The 17,590-nt window shown below is 39.2% G+C and overlaps 2 protein-coding genes across 8 annotated transcripts; one reads left to right on the plus strand and one right to left on the minus strand.

Annotated features, from left to right (window-relative positions):
* Positions 1–377: 377 nt before the first annotated feature.
* On the plus strand, positions 378–7,928 carry LOC120955878 (mitochondrial glutamate carrier 1-like). Of its 5 annotated transcripts, none has more exons than XM_040377086.2 (9): positions 830–964; positions 1,044–1,081; positions 1,532–1,601; positions 2,661–2,795; positions 3,522–3,671; positions 5,817–5,940; positions 6,046–6,257; positions 6,314–6,454; positions 6,531–7,928. In XM_040377086.2, the coding sequence occupies exons 3-9, from the start codon at positions 1,543–1,545 to the stop codon at positions 6,679–6,681; spliced, it is 972 nt and encodes a 323-aa protein (XP_040233020.1). In that variant the 5' UTR covers positions 830–964; positions 1,044–1,081; positions 1,532–1,542; the 3' UTR covers positions 6,682–7,928. The 5 variants fall into 5 exon arrangements, with proteins under 5 accessions (XP_040233022.1, XP_040233020.1, XP_040233019.1 ...); XM_040377085.2 differs by having other exon boundaries at positions 1,535–1,601; XM_040377088.2 differs by lacking the exons at positions 830–964; positions 1,044–1,081 and adding an exon at positions 378–465 and having other exon boundaries at positions 1,535–1,601.
* Positions 6,962–17,307, minus strand: LOC120959073 (uncharacterized). Of its 3 annotated transcripts, XM_049610074.1 has the most exons (3): positions 16,550–17,307; positions 15,897–16,463; positions 6,962–15,785 (listed from the first exon to the last, which is right to left on the minus strand). In XM_049610074.1, the coding sequence occupies exon 3, from the start codon at positions 15,292–15,294 to the stop codon at positions 13,897–13,899; it is 1,398 nt and encodes a 465-aa protein (XP_049466031.1). In that variant the 5' UTR covers positions 15,295–15,785; positions 15,897–16,463; positions 16,550–17,307; the 3' UTR covers positions 6,962–13,896. The 3 variants fall into 3 exon arrangements, with proteins under 3 accessions (XP_049466031.1, XP_049466032.1, XP_049466030.1); XM_049610075.1 differs by having other exon boundaries at positions 6,962–15,773; positions 15,897–17,307; XM_049610073.1 differs by having other exon boundaries at positions 15,897–17,307.
* Positions 17,308–17,590: the final 283 nt, after the last annotated feature.

Genomic DNA, 17,590 nt, shown 5'->3' on the forward strand with positions numbered 1-17,590 from the left:
TCAAATCAGTACAATTTGCTCCAAGAACTGTCAAATTTTGAAAACCGCGTATCTCCGAATCCGCGTAAAAGAGATACCGTGTATCTCGGGGACCGCCTGTAGTACTAAAGAGTAAATTCACGATATAACATGAAATAACACACTTCAATCTATGCTTTAATCTTAAATAAGAGCTCACAAAATTCAAATATATTTTAAAGAATATTTAATCGAAAAATGTGATAATTCAAATATATTAACAAATGTAAAAAAAATGTAGACAACGTTTGAATCCTCGGGACCTTACGTCAAGTGACAAATTGTCACAATGCTCTAGATTCCACCACCTGATATTTTTAATCCACCTTGGTTCAACATCAGCTGAGAGAAAAATAACAACAAATCTTTATCAGATAGCCCAGTGTTGTAGCACCGCTTCATGCTAAACAAATAGAATAATATTTGAAGGTTGACGAGTTAACTACAGTAGGTGACACATTTAGTTAGTGTTTAACTGGAGTTTTTTTTTTAACTGGAAGTTCGCTAACCGGAATGATTCTCGGTTAAAAAACACAGAAATGTCAAAACATGATACATCCGGAATCTTACGAAGAGGAATTCATAGCAAATGTGCAGTCTTCGCACAAATTTATCCTCTCAGTTAGCGGTCACCTACTAACATATCCTTTTCATGGAATCGATGATCAATAACATACGTTCGTTAAAACAGATATAAACAATGATTAAACATTAAAATAATATCTATATGATCTGACTAGTCCGTGTGATACGTTTGACGGTCCTGACACATCTAGGGTTCTTGGGGCAGTGTATATAAATACTTAGCAATCAAGCAACTCAATCCGCACTCAGTTTTGGTGGAGTGATCACAGGATTAATCGTATCTGATTGAAACTATCGGTGAAGAGTGGTGTTTGTGGTGTTTGATTATAAGGGGGAGTTGTGTGAAAGCTTTGCAAACAAAGTAAGATGACAAAATAGTTGCATATGCAAAAACAAGAGCTAGTCGTGTATGTAAAAACATTGCTGTAAATATTTTGCAGGAGACGAAAAAATCGTCATTGAATCGATTTCTTACCATGTAAGCTATTTAGCAATGTGGTTTAGTTTATGCTTCAAATTATTTTGATAGATTCGCCAACTGGATAAGTGTTATGTAAGAATGCCGGATTCTGCCCAAACGCGTACAATTGTTGAATATGTCGAACCACAACCTATCGATTAATTTGAAAAGTCTATCGTCTATGCAAAGTGACCATTGTACAGTAATTGTGTATGTTGTTGCCTTTCTGGTGCGTGGTTAGCAACAGAATGATTCCATATAAACATTAACGTTATCGATCGTAAATGAGCCAATATTGATGTGCTTATTTACATATTCAATTAATATCAACCCACGAAATTTAGTCTATCATTGTTAATGAACTCTATTGTATTTCTGTTAAAATATGAAATGCCATGAATCCGTCGCACAGGTTGAACAGAAAAGCAGTGTAATATATATTATAGAAGTTGTTTTTCTTGTTTTCAGCAGTTTCCACAATGGCTAGCAGTGGCAGTAACTCAAAATCTTCTATGGTCAATGGAACAAAACAGTTTGCGTAAGTGATTTACATTATCTGTATCAAATGTGTATTACAAAAGGATGCATGATATGTACTATTCAATGTAGTCTATAATTGATAGTAGCATCAATGAGGCTGATAACAAGAGGTAGATTACTATTGAAGAAAGCAGTATCATATAAACATGAAATGTAGCCGAGAGATAAACGAGCTCGTTAAAGTTAGCGATTTGGAAACAGGAGTGCCTTGGCAACAACTCGTTGGTTTATCAATACAGGTAGATACGTGTTTGGTACATTTTTAACATGTGCCTTTGATTAATATGTCTGTAATTGTATCTTGTAATTGAACGATTGAAAATCTTCTTATTTGCCTTCTTTATTGCGAGAAGCCCTGAATTTTCATTCTCGCCTGCTCTGGCCTAAGAATATCTCTAAATATATTACAAATTCCTTTTAATTCTTCTTCTACTTGGCGTAACGTCCTACGGTATTCCTATATACAGGCTTTCGAGACTTATTCAGTTCCACGCAGCCAGATAGCCTATCCTTGGAACGGTCCACAGGAGGCTTGAATCCATGACGATCATGTTATTCAATTGTACGAATTGACGACTGTACCACGGGTTCGCTTCTTTTTAGCAAAATACTTTTTAGGTTTGAAAAACGGTTTATTCCACTATAAAGCAGAATATCTCCATCATGTTAGGTATCTGTGTGTGTGTTTTTTTTAAATCTCTTGCTATCAATAGCAAGATACCACAATCTTCATTTGTCGTTCATTGAATAAAATATGTTATATTGGCTGCGCTTTTTTCATTTATGATTATGATATGATATGATTTACTTTTAAACGCCGGTTAGAAAAAAAGTGTTTGGAAACTAATTGAAAACTTGTTTTCTTTTTTGTAAAGCGTGAAATATTATTTATTTTACACATAACGTGTTCGTATACCGCTTGAGCAATGTTTTAATCATTTAGGATAAATAAGTGTCAGTCTTGTTAACTGTTTCTGAATTTTCACGTTGTTGCATAACAATCAGTTTAAGTCTACGCTTGGCATTTTTCACGATAATCAGCACTTTTTCTTTTCAGCCTGTTACCAAAAATCATTAATGGTGGTATTGCCGGCATAATTGGTGTTTCGTGCGTTTTTCCCTTGGATCTTGTGAAGACTCGCCTACAAAATCAACAAGTTGGACCTAATGGAGAAAAAATGTACAATTCTATGTAAGTTAATAATTATCAAGAATAAGTTTGGAAGAAAAATATTCGATTGTTATGTAACATTTTTTGTATTATTATTTATTATACTCTTCTCTCGTGTATGTGAGTAAAACTGCGCCTAATCTTTATAGAAAGCAGTTTATATTTTTTAACAAAAGGCTATGATTGCTGCACTCCTTATTTTTTAATTATTTCGGATTATTCAATCGCATCATAGAAAACAGGTCGATGGAAAAGTAAATCAGCGATGTAAATTACATCGAATTATTTTCGTCTTTTTATGTTATCTGATCTGATCATTTATTTAAGTTAATGATAATAGTGATGTGCACTACCGCAAGCAGCTGTTCTATTCGGTGAATTGATTTATACAGTGCATAAGCCACAATTGACGATTGTTATGCTCTTATTAGATGTACAATAATGAAACTGTTTTCAACATGTAAACAGTTTGAACGTATGAATAACATTATATCATATATTATAATGCATCAATGTAGCATGTTTGTTTTGTTTTGTTTTGTTTTTTAATGTTCTTGTGTTAACAACCGTTGTATTTTATTTTTTTGTACTTAAATATTTTCATTATTTGAAACCCTTTTAGTTTGATTCAGTGAAACTGATGGTATAGTTTCACGATTTTTTATTTGTGTTTTTTTTTGTTGTAATCTAGGTGATGAAATAAAAAAGTTTTTAAATGCGAGAATTAAATTGTTTGTCAAATTATAGGCTTGACTGTTTTAAGAAAACCTATCGTGCGGAGGGATATTTTGGTATGTACCGTGGTTCAGCAGTAAATATATTGCTAATTACCCCTGAAAAGGCTATAAAATTAGCAGCAAACGACTTCTTCCGACACCATTTAACTACATCCAATGGGTAAGTAGCTGTTGTTGTGACAATAATAATAGAATAATAATAATAAGTGTTTTTAAATAAATAACAACAAAGAAAAAGCATGCCATTGCTAAATACGCACATGTCATCGTCAGTTCACAACAAAAGAATGTTTTAGAACCATTTTTAGTTATCTTTACTCTCAAGCGGTATGCGATAAAGGATTTTCCTATAGAACTCAAGACCGCAGGACACTTTGACGAATTTGCGAGAGTCAATCGCAAAACTGCGGAACTAGACATGGGCAAAATGATTCTTTGTGACGATTCGAGTGAGCTGACTCTTTTGCTTACTGCGAATCACGAGCGAGCGGTGATTCGTCCGCTCACGCAACCATACCTTTAATTGGACAGGATATATAGGTGAAATCTTTCGTGAGGAATTGGATGATTAATGCAGTGTGTTCTCGAATAATAGGGTTTAGAGCTAATGGCGAGAAAAATCAATACACACAAACACACATTTTTTACATCTTAGATGGGAATAAGTAGCAAAACAATCACTGATGAGTTTTCATTTCTTTATTTGTACCCCGCGTTTTTTGCATCCGTGGCATCCGATCATTAATGAAATAATGATCTTTTTTAGACAGTAGCAATAATCAGGCAGGAAGAAAAAACAAAATGTCACTCTGTGAACGAATGTTCACAAATCATTATAATAGTGAGTCTTTAAGCAATATGGCAAAGCCCTCCTGTAAAACATAGCGTGAGGCAATTGAAATACAATAAAAAATATACCTTGCTTTTTATCAGCGGCTCTACAATCAGCTCGCGAGCGCACTGTGTATCAAAAATACGTAGCGAGAAGAACAAGGGAGCTCGCGAGCGCTCCTTTTCTTCTCACTACGTATTTTGTCCAGGCAGGGCGCTCGCGAGCTAGCATGATACCCTCACTGATTTAACATGATCCGCACTCCTTATGCATGTTGGCGCTCGCGAGTTAGGCTGTTTTTTTCTGAATGGATTTTAGACCCACAGGTCGCTCGCAGCTACCCTAATCTTCACGCTACGTATTTTGTACAAGCAGTGCGCTTGCAAGTAAGGCTGTTTATTTCGGTATGTTTTGCACATACGATGCGCTCGCGCTTAACGATGTTTTATACGTGTTTTTCGAATAGGCAGTGTGGGTCGACGGTAGTAATTTTTTTATAAAAAACGTTAATTTTAGTAAAAAACGTTTTACTTGACCACAATAAAAATATTTGCCATCTTTTCACGCAGTTGCTTACATTCCGTATAAGCCCGACAGTGTTATATATTTTAATTTTTTTTCTCGGGGCAACTAGTTTCAAACGAGCTTTTTTGATTTTTTATGCGAGCAGGCGAATCATATTTTTCTAGAATGAAGAGCGGCGAGCGTCTCACTAATGGGAGCGAGCGAACCTTATGATTTCCGCTCTCCTTGCCCATGTCTAAGCGGAACGATACGTGAAAACGTTGACGATACCGGGATCTGAGGATTTGTATCGCAAGACTGCCCCAAGCTCCCGACCACGTTGGTTTTCGCAGTTGCAATGCAGTTTGATTTTCCAAAACAGTGGGTGCTAGGTGGATTAAAAATATTAAATTATTAATAATATAAAAAAAATCTACGAGACACATGGATAATTTAAGTGAGATTAGAACTCTTACTCACATGATTTTAAATTTCGTGACTAAACAAATCATCAAATCTTTTGTTAATATATGTAATTCTTTCGATAAAATCAATAGAGATACAGAAATGCACATAGTAACAAAGAAATATTTTTTATTTGCTATACTTTGAGTGAAGAAACCAATGGTTAACGGTTTAAAAATGACTTAAAGTCCCTCAACTATGGCGACCCCGCAAATATCCTTTTCCACCACCTGATATTTTTAATCCACCTTGAGTGGGCGCCTCAAAATTTGAAATTAAAAAATATGTCCTCGCGAGGCGATAATATACCCGAAAAAGTGTGCTACAGTCTTGATATACAAATCCGCAGATCCCGGTATCGTCAACGTTTTCACGTATCGTTACGCAGTCTTGCGATTGACTCCTGCAGATTCATCAAAGTGTCCTGAGGTCTTGAGTTCTATAGGAAAACCCTGTGATAACCCCTGTTGGAAGAAATTATTATTTGTGATACATATTCCTTAGCACCCTGCCAATTACTCGCCAGATGGCTGCAGGTGGGTTAGCTGGATTGTGTCAAATTGTAATAACAACTCCTATGGAACTCCTGAAAATTCAAATGCAAGATGCCGGTCGTGTGGCTGCACAGGTTAGTTAAACTAATGTAACTTTTATTGCTTGGAGTTTAGACGATTGTATTTGTAACAATGTGTAAAGGAGTTAATTCTAATTCGTTTATGGGCACATTTTCCAGGCCAAAGCTATAGGTAAAACTATTCCGAAGGTATCCGCTACTTCCATAGCGATGGAACTGATCCGTACGAAAGGAATAACAGGATTGTATAAAGGAACTGGTGCAACAATGCTACGCGACGTTTCATTTTCAATTGTGTATTTTCCATTATTTGCCACTCTTAACTCACTCGGTCCGCGTCGGGATGACGGCAGTAATGAAGCTGTTTTCTGGTAGGTGCATGGTAATAATCTTAATGAATGATGATCAATTGAATTCTTAATCGCAGGTGTTCATTTTTGAGCGGCTGTGCCGCCGGTTCGATGGCAGCTCTAGCTGTAAATCCATTTGATGTTGTGAAAACGCGTCTACAAGCTTTAAAAAAGGTTGAAGGCGAAATGCAATTCAATGGTGTTGCCGATTGTATTGGGTAAGCTGATTGAAATAGTATTCTAATTTTAGGTCATAAATGTTGTTCTCATCTACAATTTTGTATATTTTCACAGAAAAACTCTAAAATACGAAGGTGTGACTGCATTCTTCAAAGGAGGATTGTGTCGTATGATTGTCATTGCACCTCTGTTTGGTATAGCGCAAATGGTATATTTCCTAGGTGTTGCCGAAGCCCTACTTGGCGTTAAATCCGGTAATAAGTAAAGCTGTTTCTAACGTCATGTATTTTTTTTTGCTGTGGATCAGTTTGTTTCAACTAGATGCAATACTCAAAGTTTTTGTTAATATCCCAGAATCAGAACATTGAATGCCTCACAACGACACTATTGTCAAGCCGATTAATACCGAATAACGTTTCTGTGTCCGTTTCGATATTCCCACATGTATTTTGAATTGTGTTTTTAAATGAGTTTGTTTTCATTGTGTAATTATTTACTCGATTTTGTTGTATAGCATTAACTTTGGTAGAATTTTCGTTTTAAAATTGTTTGCGTATGACTTCTGTTTTGCAGTGGGCATGAGAAACTATGTAATTACGTATATGATATGTTTGGACAGTGTTGTTCGTATGAATAACTAATGTTGTTGTTGGGGTTTGACTACATGTGCATATCCAGCTTAAAAAGAAAATTCAGAAAAGCTGTAAGATAACTCTTTGCAAATTCAATGCTTATGGAAAGCCAGGAGGAGGGAAGGAGGTGATGATATATTAGAAAAGAGCGGTAAAGTTTCATAAAAGCTTATGAATGTGTTCAATATACAATCTCATGATTTGGATTCTTTATGTGGGTATTTCATTTACATGAACCAAAAGTATTAGAAACATGCATTTTGGCCGATTGATAATATCCTCAACATATAATGTGGTTGTATAAATATTATCTTAGCGGATTCCCGAGTAACGAGTGCTAACATCCAATGAATGATTTAAAGATTGAAGGATTTGATACATGAAACTAACTGTGAAAAGAAGCATGATTTCCGCGAGCCTCACAAAAAAATAACTTTGACACCCCTTTGGTTAAATCAAGTCGAGTAAACCGTAAAGTTTTTGATTGCATGTATCCTGAAGCATTGATCAATAACATAATATGGCTACAATGTATAACAACGGCAAATTTTTAAAGAGTTGCATAAAAATATGTAAGGTTGTACTCTTATTAATATTGATATTTTAAAATATTTTTAATGTCTCGTACAAAGCCTTCACCTACATATTGTTTCCTAAGAAAAGTGAAGAGTATGCTAGAAGCAGACAGAATGCTTAAATGAAACTGATGACAATAACGAGAAATAGAACTGTGTGTATGATTCAGCGATGTATCTGGATGTCATGAAATAGCAAGAACTAACTACAATATGGTATGTAGTATGACGCATCATAAGAATTTCAATTATATGTAACTATAATCAATTAAATACCAATACTGCTTAAAAGCATGGTAAAACTAGCCCAGCAAACGTTGTTTATTTTTTGTGTAAGATAACAACCAAGACATCTGATAACGCATGATCCTGAATATTGCTGGTATATCATACAATAGAACGTCGATTATCCAGGGGCGGATTAACCGGCGGGCGGCTTAACCGTACGCATAAATGTGACAGCTGTTCAAACGTACTTCGAACATTTGCAGCGATAGTAAAGTGGGCAAGCAGTTTTTTGTGCAGCTTTAGAGTCTTGTGATATTTTCGAAATTCAGTTTTGTTCATGAACAGTTGTTAAACCTATAGTTATTGATTAGCATAATATTCTACTAACGATGAATCGATTGATTCAAAGTGAATTTATTATAACACTAGTGATTTTTTTAATTTTTATACGAATTTGACATTTCTCGGACCATTATAGGTGCAAATCGATTAGCCGGCAACCGTCCGGTCCCGAGCTACCCGGATAATCGACATTCTACTGTATTTATTTTGTTAACCATATCATTTTAGTCTGCATTGTTGACCAATATGTTCATTTCATAATTATTTTGGTTTGCAATTAATAAAACTTTTATTTTACTAGCTGTTACGGAAAGCTTAGTTATTCACAAAAAAGTAAAAAGATCCATCTTTGCTTTGTTACTTGGGAAAATTGGGTAAAAGTAACCGTTCAAATAGACATTGAGCGACAACATCGCGCGCGACAAATTGTCGCTCTATCCCCAGGCTCGTTAACGAATTATCCCCGAAAACATCAACTATATACAGACCATTTTCGGGGATAGTTAACACACGTGAAGAATGAACCCATGCAAAAAAGAGCTAAATATATAAATGAACATTCGGATTTACTCTCTCACCCCATGCTCCAATTCATGCTCATGCTTCATCCTTGATGCTACCAACCACATCGCTAGTTCTACTTCGAATCACTTTGCCAATTGCGCCATTATATTATTATTAATGATCGGGCTATTTGCTGGTTTTGTTGTATGAAGGGGTACTGACACTAAACAAATTAAAATAAATAAAGAAAAATATTTAAAAGAAAATATTGAATATAACACATGCATTTCTAACAACGAGTAAAGAGGTCTGAAGTTACTGGAGCTGGATGTTTTAAAAATAATATTAAACTTTTTTTTATTCAGGAGTAACGGTCCAAAAAGGCCGTATTGCTTATAATATTAAACTTTTAATCACCAATGAAAACAATAAAAAAAGGATTGTGCACGCAAGCGGTGGATTTGGATACAACCATGCTTGTAGAAAAAATAGTTTTTTTTTTGCAATAATTTCAACTCTGCTCTGTTCATCAACACTGTTTTGTGTAGGTTGAGGTTTTTATCAATCGCAATAATTCTTAGAACACCATTATTTTATCTTCACACTGCTGTTATCCATGCGATTAGAGTACAGTTGTTCGCAATGTTGTTTGTTTCCCTATCAAAAGACCAATGGCACCGGCATGCCTGAAAGTTTGCTGGCAGGCCCTGGGGCCTGCCACCGGGCTGAACGTGTTAAGTAATAAAGGATACCAAAGAACACAGCTTCATAACAATTTGATAAGTTCCGTCGGCAGTTTCGAGTCGATGAAGCTTAAATTGGTATAATTTACTACTTTTCCGAAAAATAAAGTGACTTTGCGTTTTTTTTCTTAATTTTTTTTATAAGGCCAAATGAAGGTCATCACCTTCGAAGTAATCCCCTTCCGATGCAATGCACCTCTTCCACATCTTATCCCACTCCTCGAAGCAGGAGGAAAACGCGGATGCTGGTATGTCCTTTATTTCTTCCGTCGCTGCGGCTTCTATCTCCTCGATAGTGCCAAAACGGTGTGCCCGAAGCGGCCGGTTTAGCTTGTTGAACAGCCAGAAGTCGTCTGATGCCAAATTTGGCGACTACGACGGTTGCGGAACAATATGGGTGCCAGTTGTTGCGAAAAACTCAAAATGATGGCCGTTGGGGAGCGCGCATTATCGTTGTGCTAAAACCAGCTGTTGTTTTCCCCCAAATCCAGCCGCTTTCGCCGGATGGAGGAACGCAACCGCCGCTTAGATTACGCTTAGATAGTTCTGTTTGTTCACCGTTTGTCCATTCGAAAGAAATTCCTTGTGAACCAACGCACGGTAATCAAAGAATCCGTCAGCATCGCCTTGATTTACGACCTGCTTTGGCGCGACTTCTTGGGCTTCGGCTCGTACCATTTGTACACATTTTTCGTCGACACATATTCTTTCACGAAGGATTTTTATAACATTTGCATGTAGAGTGCAATAGCAGTGACAGAGAGGGACAGCATATACAAGTAGGGAGAATAGGTTTACAGTTGTTATTGAAACACCGCCGAAGACGGGCGAATAATATAACACCGAACCAAAATTCTACCATTGGCGCAGCCGGTACGATTTTTTTTGTTAGCGGTGTGTAAAACGGGCAGATATAAGATGATAACGGAAAAGCGCGAGCCTGGAAAAGTCGTAGCGCGCAGCTTTTAATGAAAGAAAGGCAAAATGTGAGTTCGGCAAAATCCCGAATCTGAATGGGAAAAGAGAATGCGAGTTTGGTTTGAAATGTACAGGGCAGTTTGGCACAAAAAAAGAATAAAGAATATGAGAAATCGAGAAGAATGCAAATACGGTTGAAGACCGTAGTGCATAATGTAAGCCTCGCAAACGTTCACGCTCTTATCGAAGAGAAAGAGGAAGAGGAGAAGGAGCTATTTTACAGCCGCCTCGCTAGAACCATAGATGCGTGCCCCAGGCATGACCTCATAATCATCCTGGGGGACCTCAACGCAAAAGTCGGTAGGGAGCCAATGTACTGCCAATACACTGGCTGTCACAGTGTGCATGAGCACAGTAACGATAATGGTAGTAGATAATGGTCCAGTTCGCCGCAGCGAACAATCTGGTTGTAGGAAGTACCAAATTTGCGCGCAAGAAAATCACACAAGGTTACATGGACGCACCCGGATGGATTAACCCTCAACCAGATCGATCACGTGTTAGTAAGCCGCCGACGACAGTCGAGTCTGTTAAATGTCAGAATATATCGAGGAGCCAATATCGATTCCGATCACTACTTGGTTGGCTTAGTGATACGTTGTAGAATCGCCCGCCCCCGCGCCAATGGGGGCGGAGAAAACACGCAGCCTCGGCTCAACACGAACTCTCTAAGGGACATTACAGTCCAACAGGAATTCAAAGCCGCTTTAGACGAGTCTCTACTACCAGAAGACAGATACGAAACTACGAGCGAGAGGTGGAACGATCTAAAAACAAAAATAATAAACTGTGCAAGAAATATACGTCGTGGCTGGTTCGACGATGAATGCAGACAAGTGACCGAACGTAAGAATACTGCATACCGAGCAATGCAGCAACGGCATAGAACGCGGGCATGCGCAGAGGAATATTCACGGCTCAGACGCGAAGAGAAATGAGTTCACCGCTCCAAGAAGCATGCTTTGGAAGAGCAAAACATGCGGGAACTCGAGCAAACCAGAGAGGCGTACGGACCGACATGAAAGTTTTACCAAGCGATAGCAGGACACCGAAACAACGTTGTACCTAAGGTAACCTGCTGTCGCAACAAGGATATAGTTCTGGTTAGTAACCAGCCAGAGGTCCTCTCGCGGTGGGCTCAGTACTTTGATGAATTACTCAACAACCAGTTTAACGAACAGCTAGAAGCACCACTAGCAGATAGTGTCATGCTACTGCCACCTAGCATAGTAGTAACTAAAAGACTATCCGTCGGCAAAAGACTAACAAAATAACATAAAATCGGTAGAATTGTTAGTCATACATTTATATAAACAATTAGGATTTACTTGTAAACCAAATACTAACACATCATGACAGAATTGAGACTCAACCGAAATGCACACGATGATAGATCAACGTAAAAAGACTTGATTATAAACTATGGATCTAGCTATTGGAGAATGAAAAATAATGAAGTTGTTGATTTCATGAATCGTTATTTTCTTTAACCAACAAGACGTAGTATTTTAAGAATGCAGTTGCTATGGAGGTTTGCGGTAATAATAGAGTATGTGGAAAATATTAGAAGGAATCATTATTGTTTGATTGTTTATTACTCGTTCAATGGATAACAATGGATCCGTGTGAATGTTCTTAAGTCTAATATTAATTTAAGATAAGTAGAAAGGTCATCTTAATAATTCGTTTCTAAGGCAGTGTTTAAAGGATTACACTGAGGTTCGAAAATCAAATAAATGACAAACTTCGTTAAACACCCTAATCATGAAGTTGAGGGGGTCTCTAGATCCATATCCAGTTCGACTACGGTTCAGGGCAAGTAGCGGACGAGAACGAAGCTGAACAGCAGGCGCGTAAAGGTTTAACTGCTGGAGCAGGGATGAACAGTCGATGTTACTTTGCAGTAAACCAGCCACAAACAGTTGTTACGCGGTACGGCGTCTGATGTGGAGCGGTTGCAGTCCGAGAAGCTGAAGTCGCGTTTCATAAGGTGGTAACTGACTGCGAGGTGGCCAAGGTAACAAGCATGTTGCGTATCGGGATAAGCGACGCTGTATCGATTCCATTCTTTCAGAAAGTCTTTGGGTTGAGGGCTTCCAGACAACACAGGCGTATTCGAGTACCGGGCGGATAATACCGCAGTATAACGCGTTGATGCAGACTGGGTCTTTGAAATCTCTTGTTATCCGAAACAACATGCCAAGCAATTGATTACCTCGGGTAATCACCTCCTCCGTTTGCTGGTCAAATGACAGCTTTGAATCAAGTATGACTCCGAGGTCCTTCATAGCATTAGTGCGTTCTATAGGTTAACCGTTAACTGTGTAGCTGGTGTTCCTAATTTCTCGTGCTCGTGTGAATGAAATGACTCGGCATTTTTCAATGCAGAGGCTCAGGCAGTTTCGACTGCACCATTGGCGAAAATCGAATAGGTATTGCTGTACCTCGGAGTGGTTTGTGTCATTCTTTATCGTCATGTAGATTTTAATTTCATCTGCATACATTAAATGATTCGCTGCTGGTACTACATATAGGTCGTTGATGAACAGTACGAACAGTAGTGGACCCAAGTTGCTACCTTGTGGCATACCAGATGATGCAATGAAAGACCTTGAATGGCACCGTTGGAAACATACAGCATACGATCGATTGACAAGGTACGATTCTAACATATTAAATATTAAATATTAAATTTCGCGCAAGTCCCAACTTATTCATCTTGGCTAAAAAGATGTTGTGATCGATGCTATCAAAAGCAGCCTTTAAATCCATATAAACTGCATCTGTTTGCATCCTGCTATCCATGTTACGGAGACATTGTGATGTAAAGTCAACAAGATTAGTAATCGTCGACCGCTTTGGAACGAAACCGTGTTGTTGAGGGCTGATATAGTGGTATGAAACCGTGAGTAAACTTGTTTGGATCACTTTCTCAAAATCTTCGGCCCCAGCACTGAGTGATGTTATGGCTCTATAGTTGGCTGCATCTTCCTTGTCGCCTTTTTTAAATATGGGGACAATTCATGAACTTTTCCAAATAGAGGGGAATCCTCCTTGTTGCAGTGAAAAATTAAATAATTTGGTGAAGATCGGCGCTATGGACTCACAGCATCGACTGAGAATGACGGCAGGAATACCATCTGGGCCAGGACTAGCTTTGGGCTTGACTGCTTTGAGCACATTTAGAACAGATTCTTGCGATATATTAGTTAATTTTTTTGGGCAGAGGTATTTGCACAATAAATGAATAATTACAGAGCGTTCACAATACAAAATAATAGGATCGAGTTTATTCACGTCTTAACGAGAACGAGAAAAAAGGAAGAAGAAAATGATGCGCACTTTAGGCGCGTCACACCGCATTGTTTATCTGTCAAACAGATGATGTTGGCAGCTCTGTTATGGCAATCAGGATTATGGCAAAGATCAGTTGATGTTTCAACAAAATTAAGGTCGATGACATCATTAGGAGTATTAATTAAAGCGTTGGTGATAATATTTTCGTCAGTAGTTGAGATTGTGTATGCTTCCTCGAATCTACACGCAAATATGTCACAAATATCTGAAGCAGTTGAACCAGCTCGGTCATTGTGGTAAATCGATTTAGGTACACATTCGTATTATTGCGTTTCTTACGACAACTCCAGAGAGCTTTGGGCCTTTTGATGAAATTCTTCTCCAACCGAGACAAGTACCCACCGTAGCGTATTTTATTGTAACTACGGTACAAGCGAGTTGTTTCATTTAATATGCATTTGTTAACATTTGATCGGTTCTTCGTATATTTTTTTAATTCAGCTGCCTTAGCTCTTTTAAGTTTTTTTAGGTGGGGGTCAGACCAAGCAGGGCCGCTCATTGGTGTGATAATTGGTACACATGAATCAAACGAGGATAAAAGAAAGCGTATAAATATCGATAAATCTTCATCAACAGAATTAAACTGGCTAATTCTGAACTGGCTATTATAATTGGTTATGAGCTCGTCAAGCCGAGTAAAATTGGTTTTATAAAAATTCATCCTAGATCTACTTGCCTGAGTCAGTGTAGGATTAGGCATTGTGCTTGGAATTCGAACCGTTAAATCGATGACTGGATGGTACAGGTCAGGAGAGATTAGTGGTGTTGGGCAGGGGTGCAAATCGATGCAGTAAGATGTTGCAATAAAATTTGCGAATACTAAGTCGAGCTGCCGGTTAAGCGAGTTTTTGATCCCGCTTTTTTGATTAAGATCGCTAGCGTTAATTTCATCCAAAAACCTGGATCTGACCGAGGATGATGAATTTGCCACATAGTGCGCGAACGATGATGAGTGACCAAATGTTTGTTGCGATGGTGACCATGATACTGCCGAAAAATTAAAATTTCGAAACAGAAATATTAGATCATTAGTTTTTGCATGGTTTACTATTGCACTTACACTTTCAATCACAGATGTAAGAGTATTTGTGTCGTTAGCTCGATTAGGAGGTATGTAAACAGTCCCGATGAATATCGTGCAAGATGAAAGGCGAACGGTAACCCACACTTGCTCAAGTGAGTTACTAGGTAGAGTGAGTTCACGGGTGTTCAATAAGAATGAGCATGCGATCAGTGCGCCACCACCACGAGTATGCATACTGTTGGACAAGCTACGATCACATCTATACACCGAATAGCCCGGGTCAAACAGTAGCGATGATGGAATTGAATTGTCAAGCCAGGTTTCGGTGAGTATTATTATCTGATATTTGGCGTCCAATGTGTTCAATCTGAATTCTGTGAGTTTGGTACGTAGTCCTCTAACATTTTGGTAGTGAAAATGTATATCACATGGTTTCAAAGCAGTGTCAGTCGGTTTGGCATGTGAAATGTTTTTAATATCGCGAACTGAAAACATTTTCAAGTGAGTTGCTGTGTTAGTGCGTGCGTGGTCATTACATGAAGTGTTAGTGAGCGAATAACAATTGGCTGATGCTTCTTGTGTGCGTAAGCTTCATGAGCAGTGTTCGTGATGAACGTCATTGTTTTGAGCCGTACGATCAGCTGGGATAGGTGAATGCTCCATATCATGCACTATTGGTTGCACATTACTAGGTGACGAACTATTTGGCTTTTCATTGATGGTTTGCTCTGCCGGTTTCGGAATATTATCGATAGGCACTGCATTGACAGTTGACAGCTGACGACTAAGTGTGTTTTCTCACTGTGCTCCGCGTGAATTCGTGAATTATTTTGTCGTTTAAGCCTAATTTTCGTCAAACTGCCGCTTAGCTGTGACATAGGCTGTCTCTGGTGGTCCTGCCTTCAATTGTTCGTCACAACCATTCCTGACTTTGCTGTATTCCTGCGTTTGTTCCTGAGTCCTGTGGCATCTATCTGCAACGGCAACTAAAATGGAGGGAGTTTGTTGTGACTGCTCTGTGCCACTTGAATCGTTTGAATGTGGTATTATGTGCTCGTTCTGTGATGCTGTATATCACTCAGCGTGCACTAAATTACCTTTCACTGTGATCGAAGAGGTAAAACGGACGGCATCTCTTCATTGGAGCTGTGTAGGGTGTTCGAATGCTCTTGGCAACCCACATAGTAAAGTAGTTAAAACAACGGGTATGCAGGTCGGCTTCCAGGCGGCTGTTACTGCCGCTGTCGAGGTGATGAAAGCTGCTTTAGTCCCTCCGTGAGGGCTTTGCCAGTTTTGCCGCGGCTCACCAAGCTCCTAGCGAACGCTTCAACGTACCGCCCCCAGATGCCCTCCCGAGTGGAAAGCGTAGAAGGTTGTTCCGTGACGTTGTTGCATTCACGGAAGCCATTGTTGTTGACAATGCTCCACTATACCCTGTAAATACAAACACCGACAATACTCACCAAAGAAATCGCCCTTCACTACCACCAATAATAACAGGAACCGATAACACCACCTCGTCGATCCCAACCGTGTCACAACTACCAAGAACAAACTGTATGTGGCTACATCGGTCTAAGTTAGCTAAAACCGTCACCGTTGACCAGGTAGTGTCGATGGTAAAATCACAGTTGGACACCACGGACGTCATCGCTTTTAGTTTGCTGAAAGCGGGAACAACCATTAGCTCGGTTAGTTCACTAACTTTTAAGGTTAGAATTATCGCTGCTCTTCGAGATAAAGCACTTACCGCAGGATCTTGGCCGGTAGGGCTCGGTGTGCGTGAGTTTATCTCACTCCCGCAAAGGCCGTCTCACCATCGTCCTGAACTTACCAACACAAACACACCTATACCTGTTCGACATAGCCCGACCCTAATAGCAATGAGAATGTAAAAGTGTGCGTCTTTCAGGCGAGGGGCATGTAGAAGCAGGGGGAGACGGTTGAAAATACGCCCCTACTAGCAATGAGAAAGGAAAAGTGTGCGTCTTTCAGGCGAGGGGCATGTAGAAGCAGGGGGAGACGGTTGAAAATACGCGGAATTACGCGGCGGCGAGAGCGTATTTTGCTTTCTACACAGTTTTTGCACTCACACAATCACACATGTGTGAATGTGTGCGTTCACTTTCAGCCAGCGCGCTCAGTTTGGTTTTCTTGCAGCGGCTTGCTGGTGTCGGTGTCTCGCTCGCACTAGTGCAGCGAGTGTTCCTCGTGCGTTCCCTTTCTTGCTACCACACAAAATCGTCAGTACAGTTCAAGCCTTCGCAGTGTGAGGCCGCGCGCGTTTTAGCCTAAGTCCCGGGCGCTCGATGTAATTTGAAGTGAAGTGTTGAAGTGTTATTTATTTCAATTCACATTATTACGGCCTCGGTCGTATTTTCAAGTGTTGAAGTGTTGTGCAAATTGAAATAAAGCAGCGTTAATCTTTCATAATTCAACATGAATATGTAAATTATGCTGCTTTATTTCAATGCTTTTTTTACAGTATTCAACATACATGTTGTGTCCGCACAAAACAAACATGAGACGGTGTGTACGGCACAAACAGAATATGTGATTTATTCTACTCTTTGGTATGGTAATAAATAAACACGTATATAAATAAAACGCACACACACACACGCAATGCGGGGAGAGGACGACTGGTCCTGCTCGCGCCGCGATCCTCACTGAGGACGTCACAGGATGACAGCCCTGCTGTCAACAGTGAGCCCTCAGGATGAGGCAGCGGTCTGTCCACAACATCTCCCCGTTTTAATTAAGCTGGTACGGCTTAAGCCGACGCAGCGGT

Source organism: Anopheles coluzzii, chromosome 3, assembly GCF_943734685.1.
Source record: "Anopheles coluzzii chromosome 3, AcolN3, whole genome shotgun sequence".
Lineage (NCBI taxonomy): Eukaryota > Metazoa > Arthropoda > Insecta > Diptera > Culicidae > Anopheles > Anopheles coluzzii.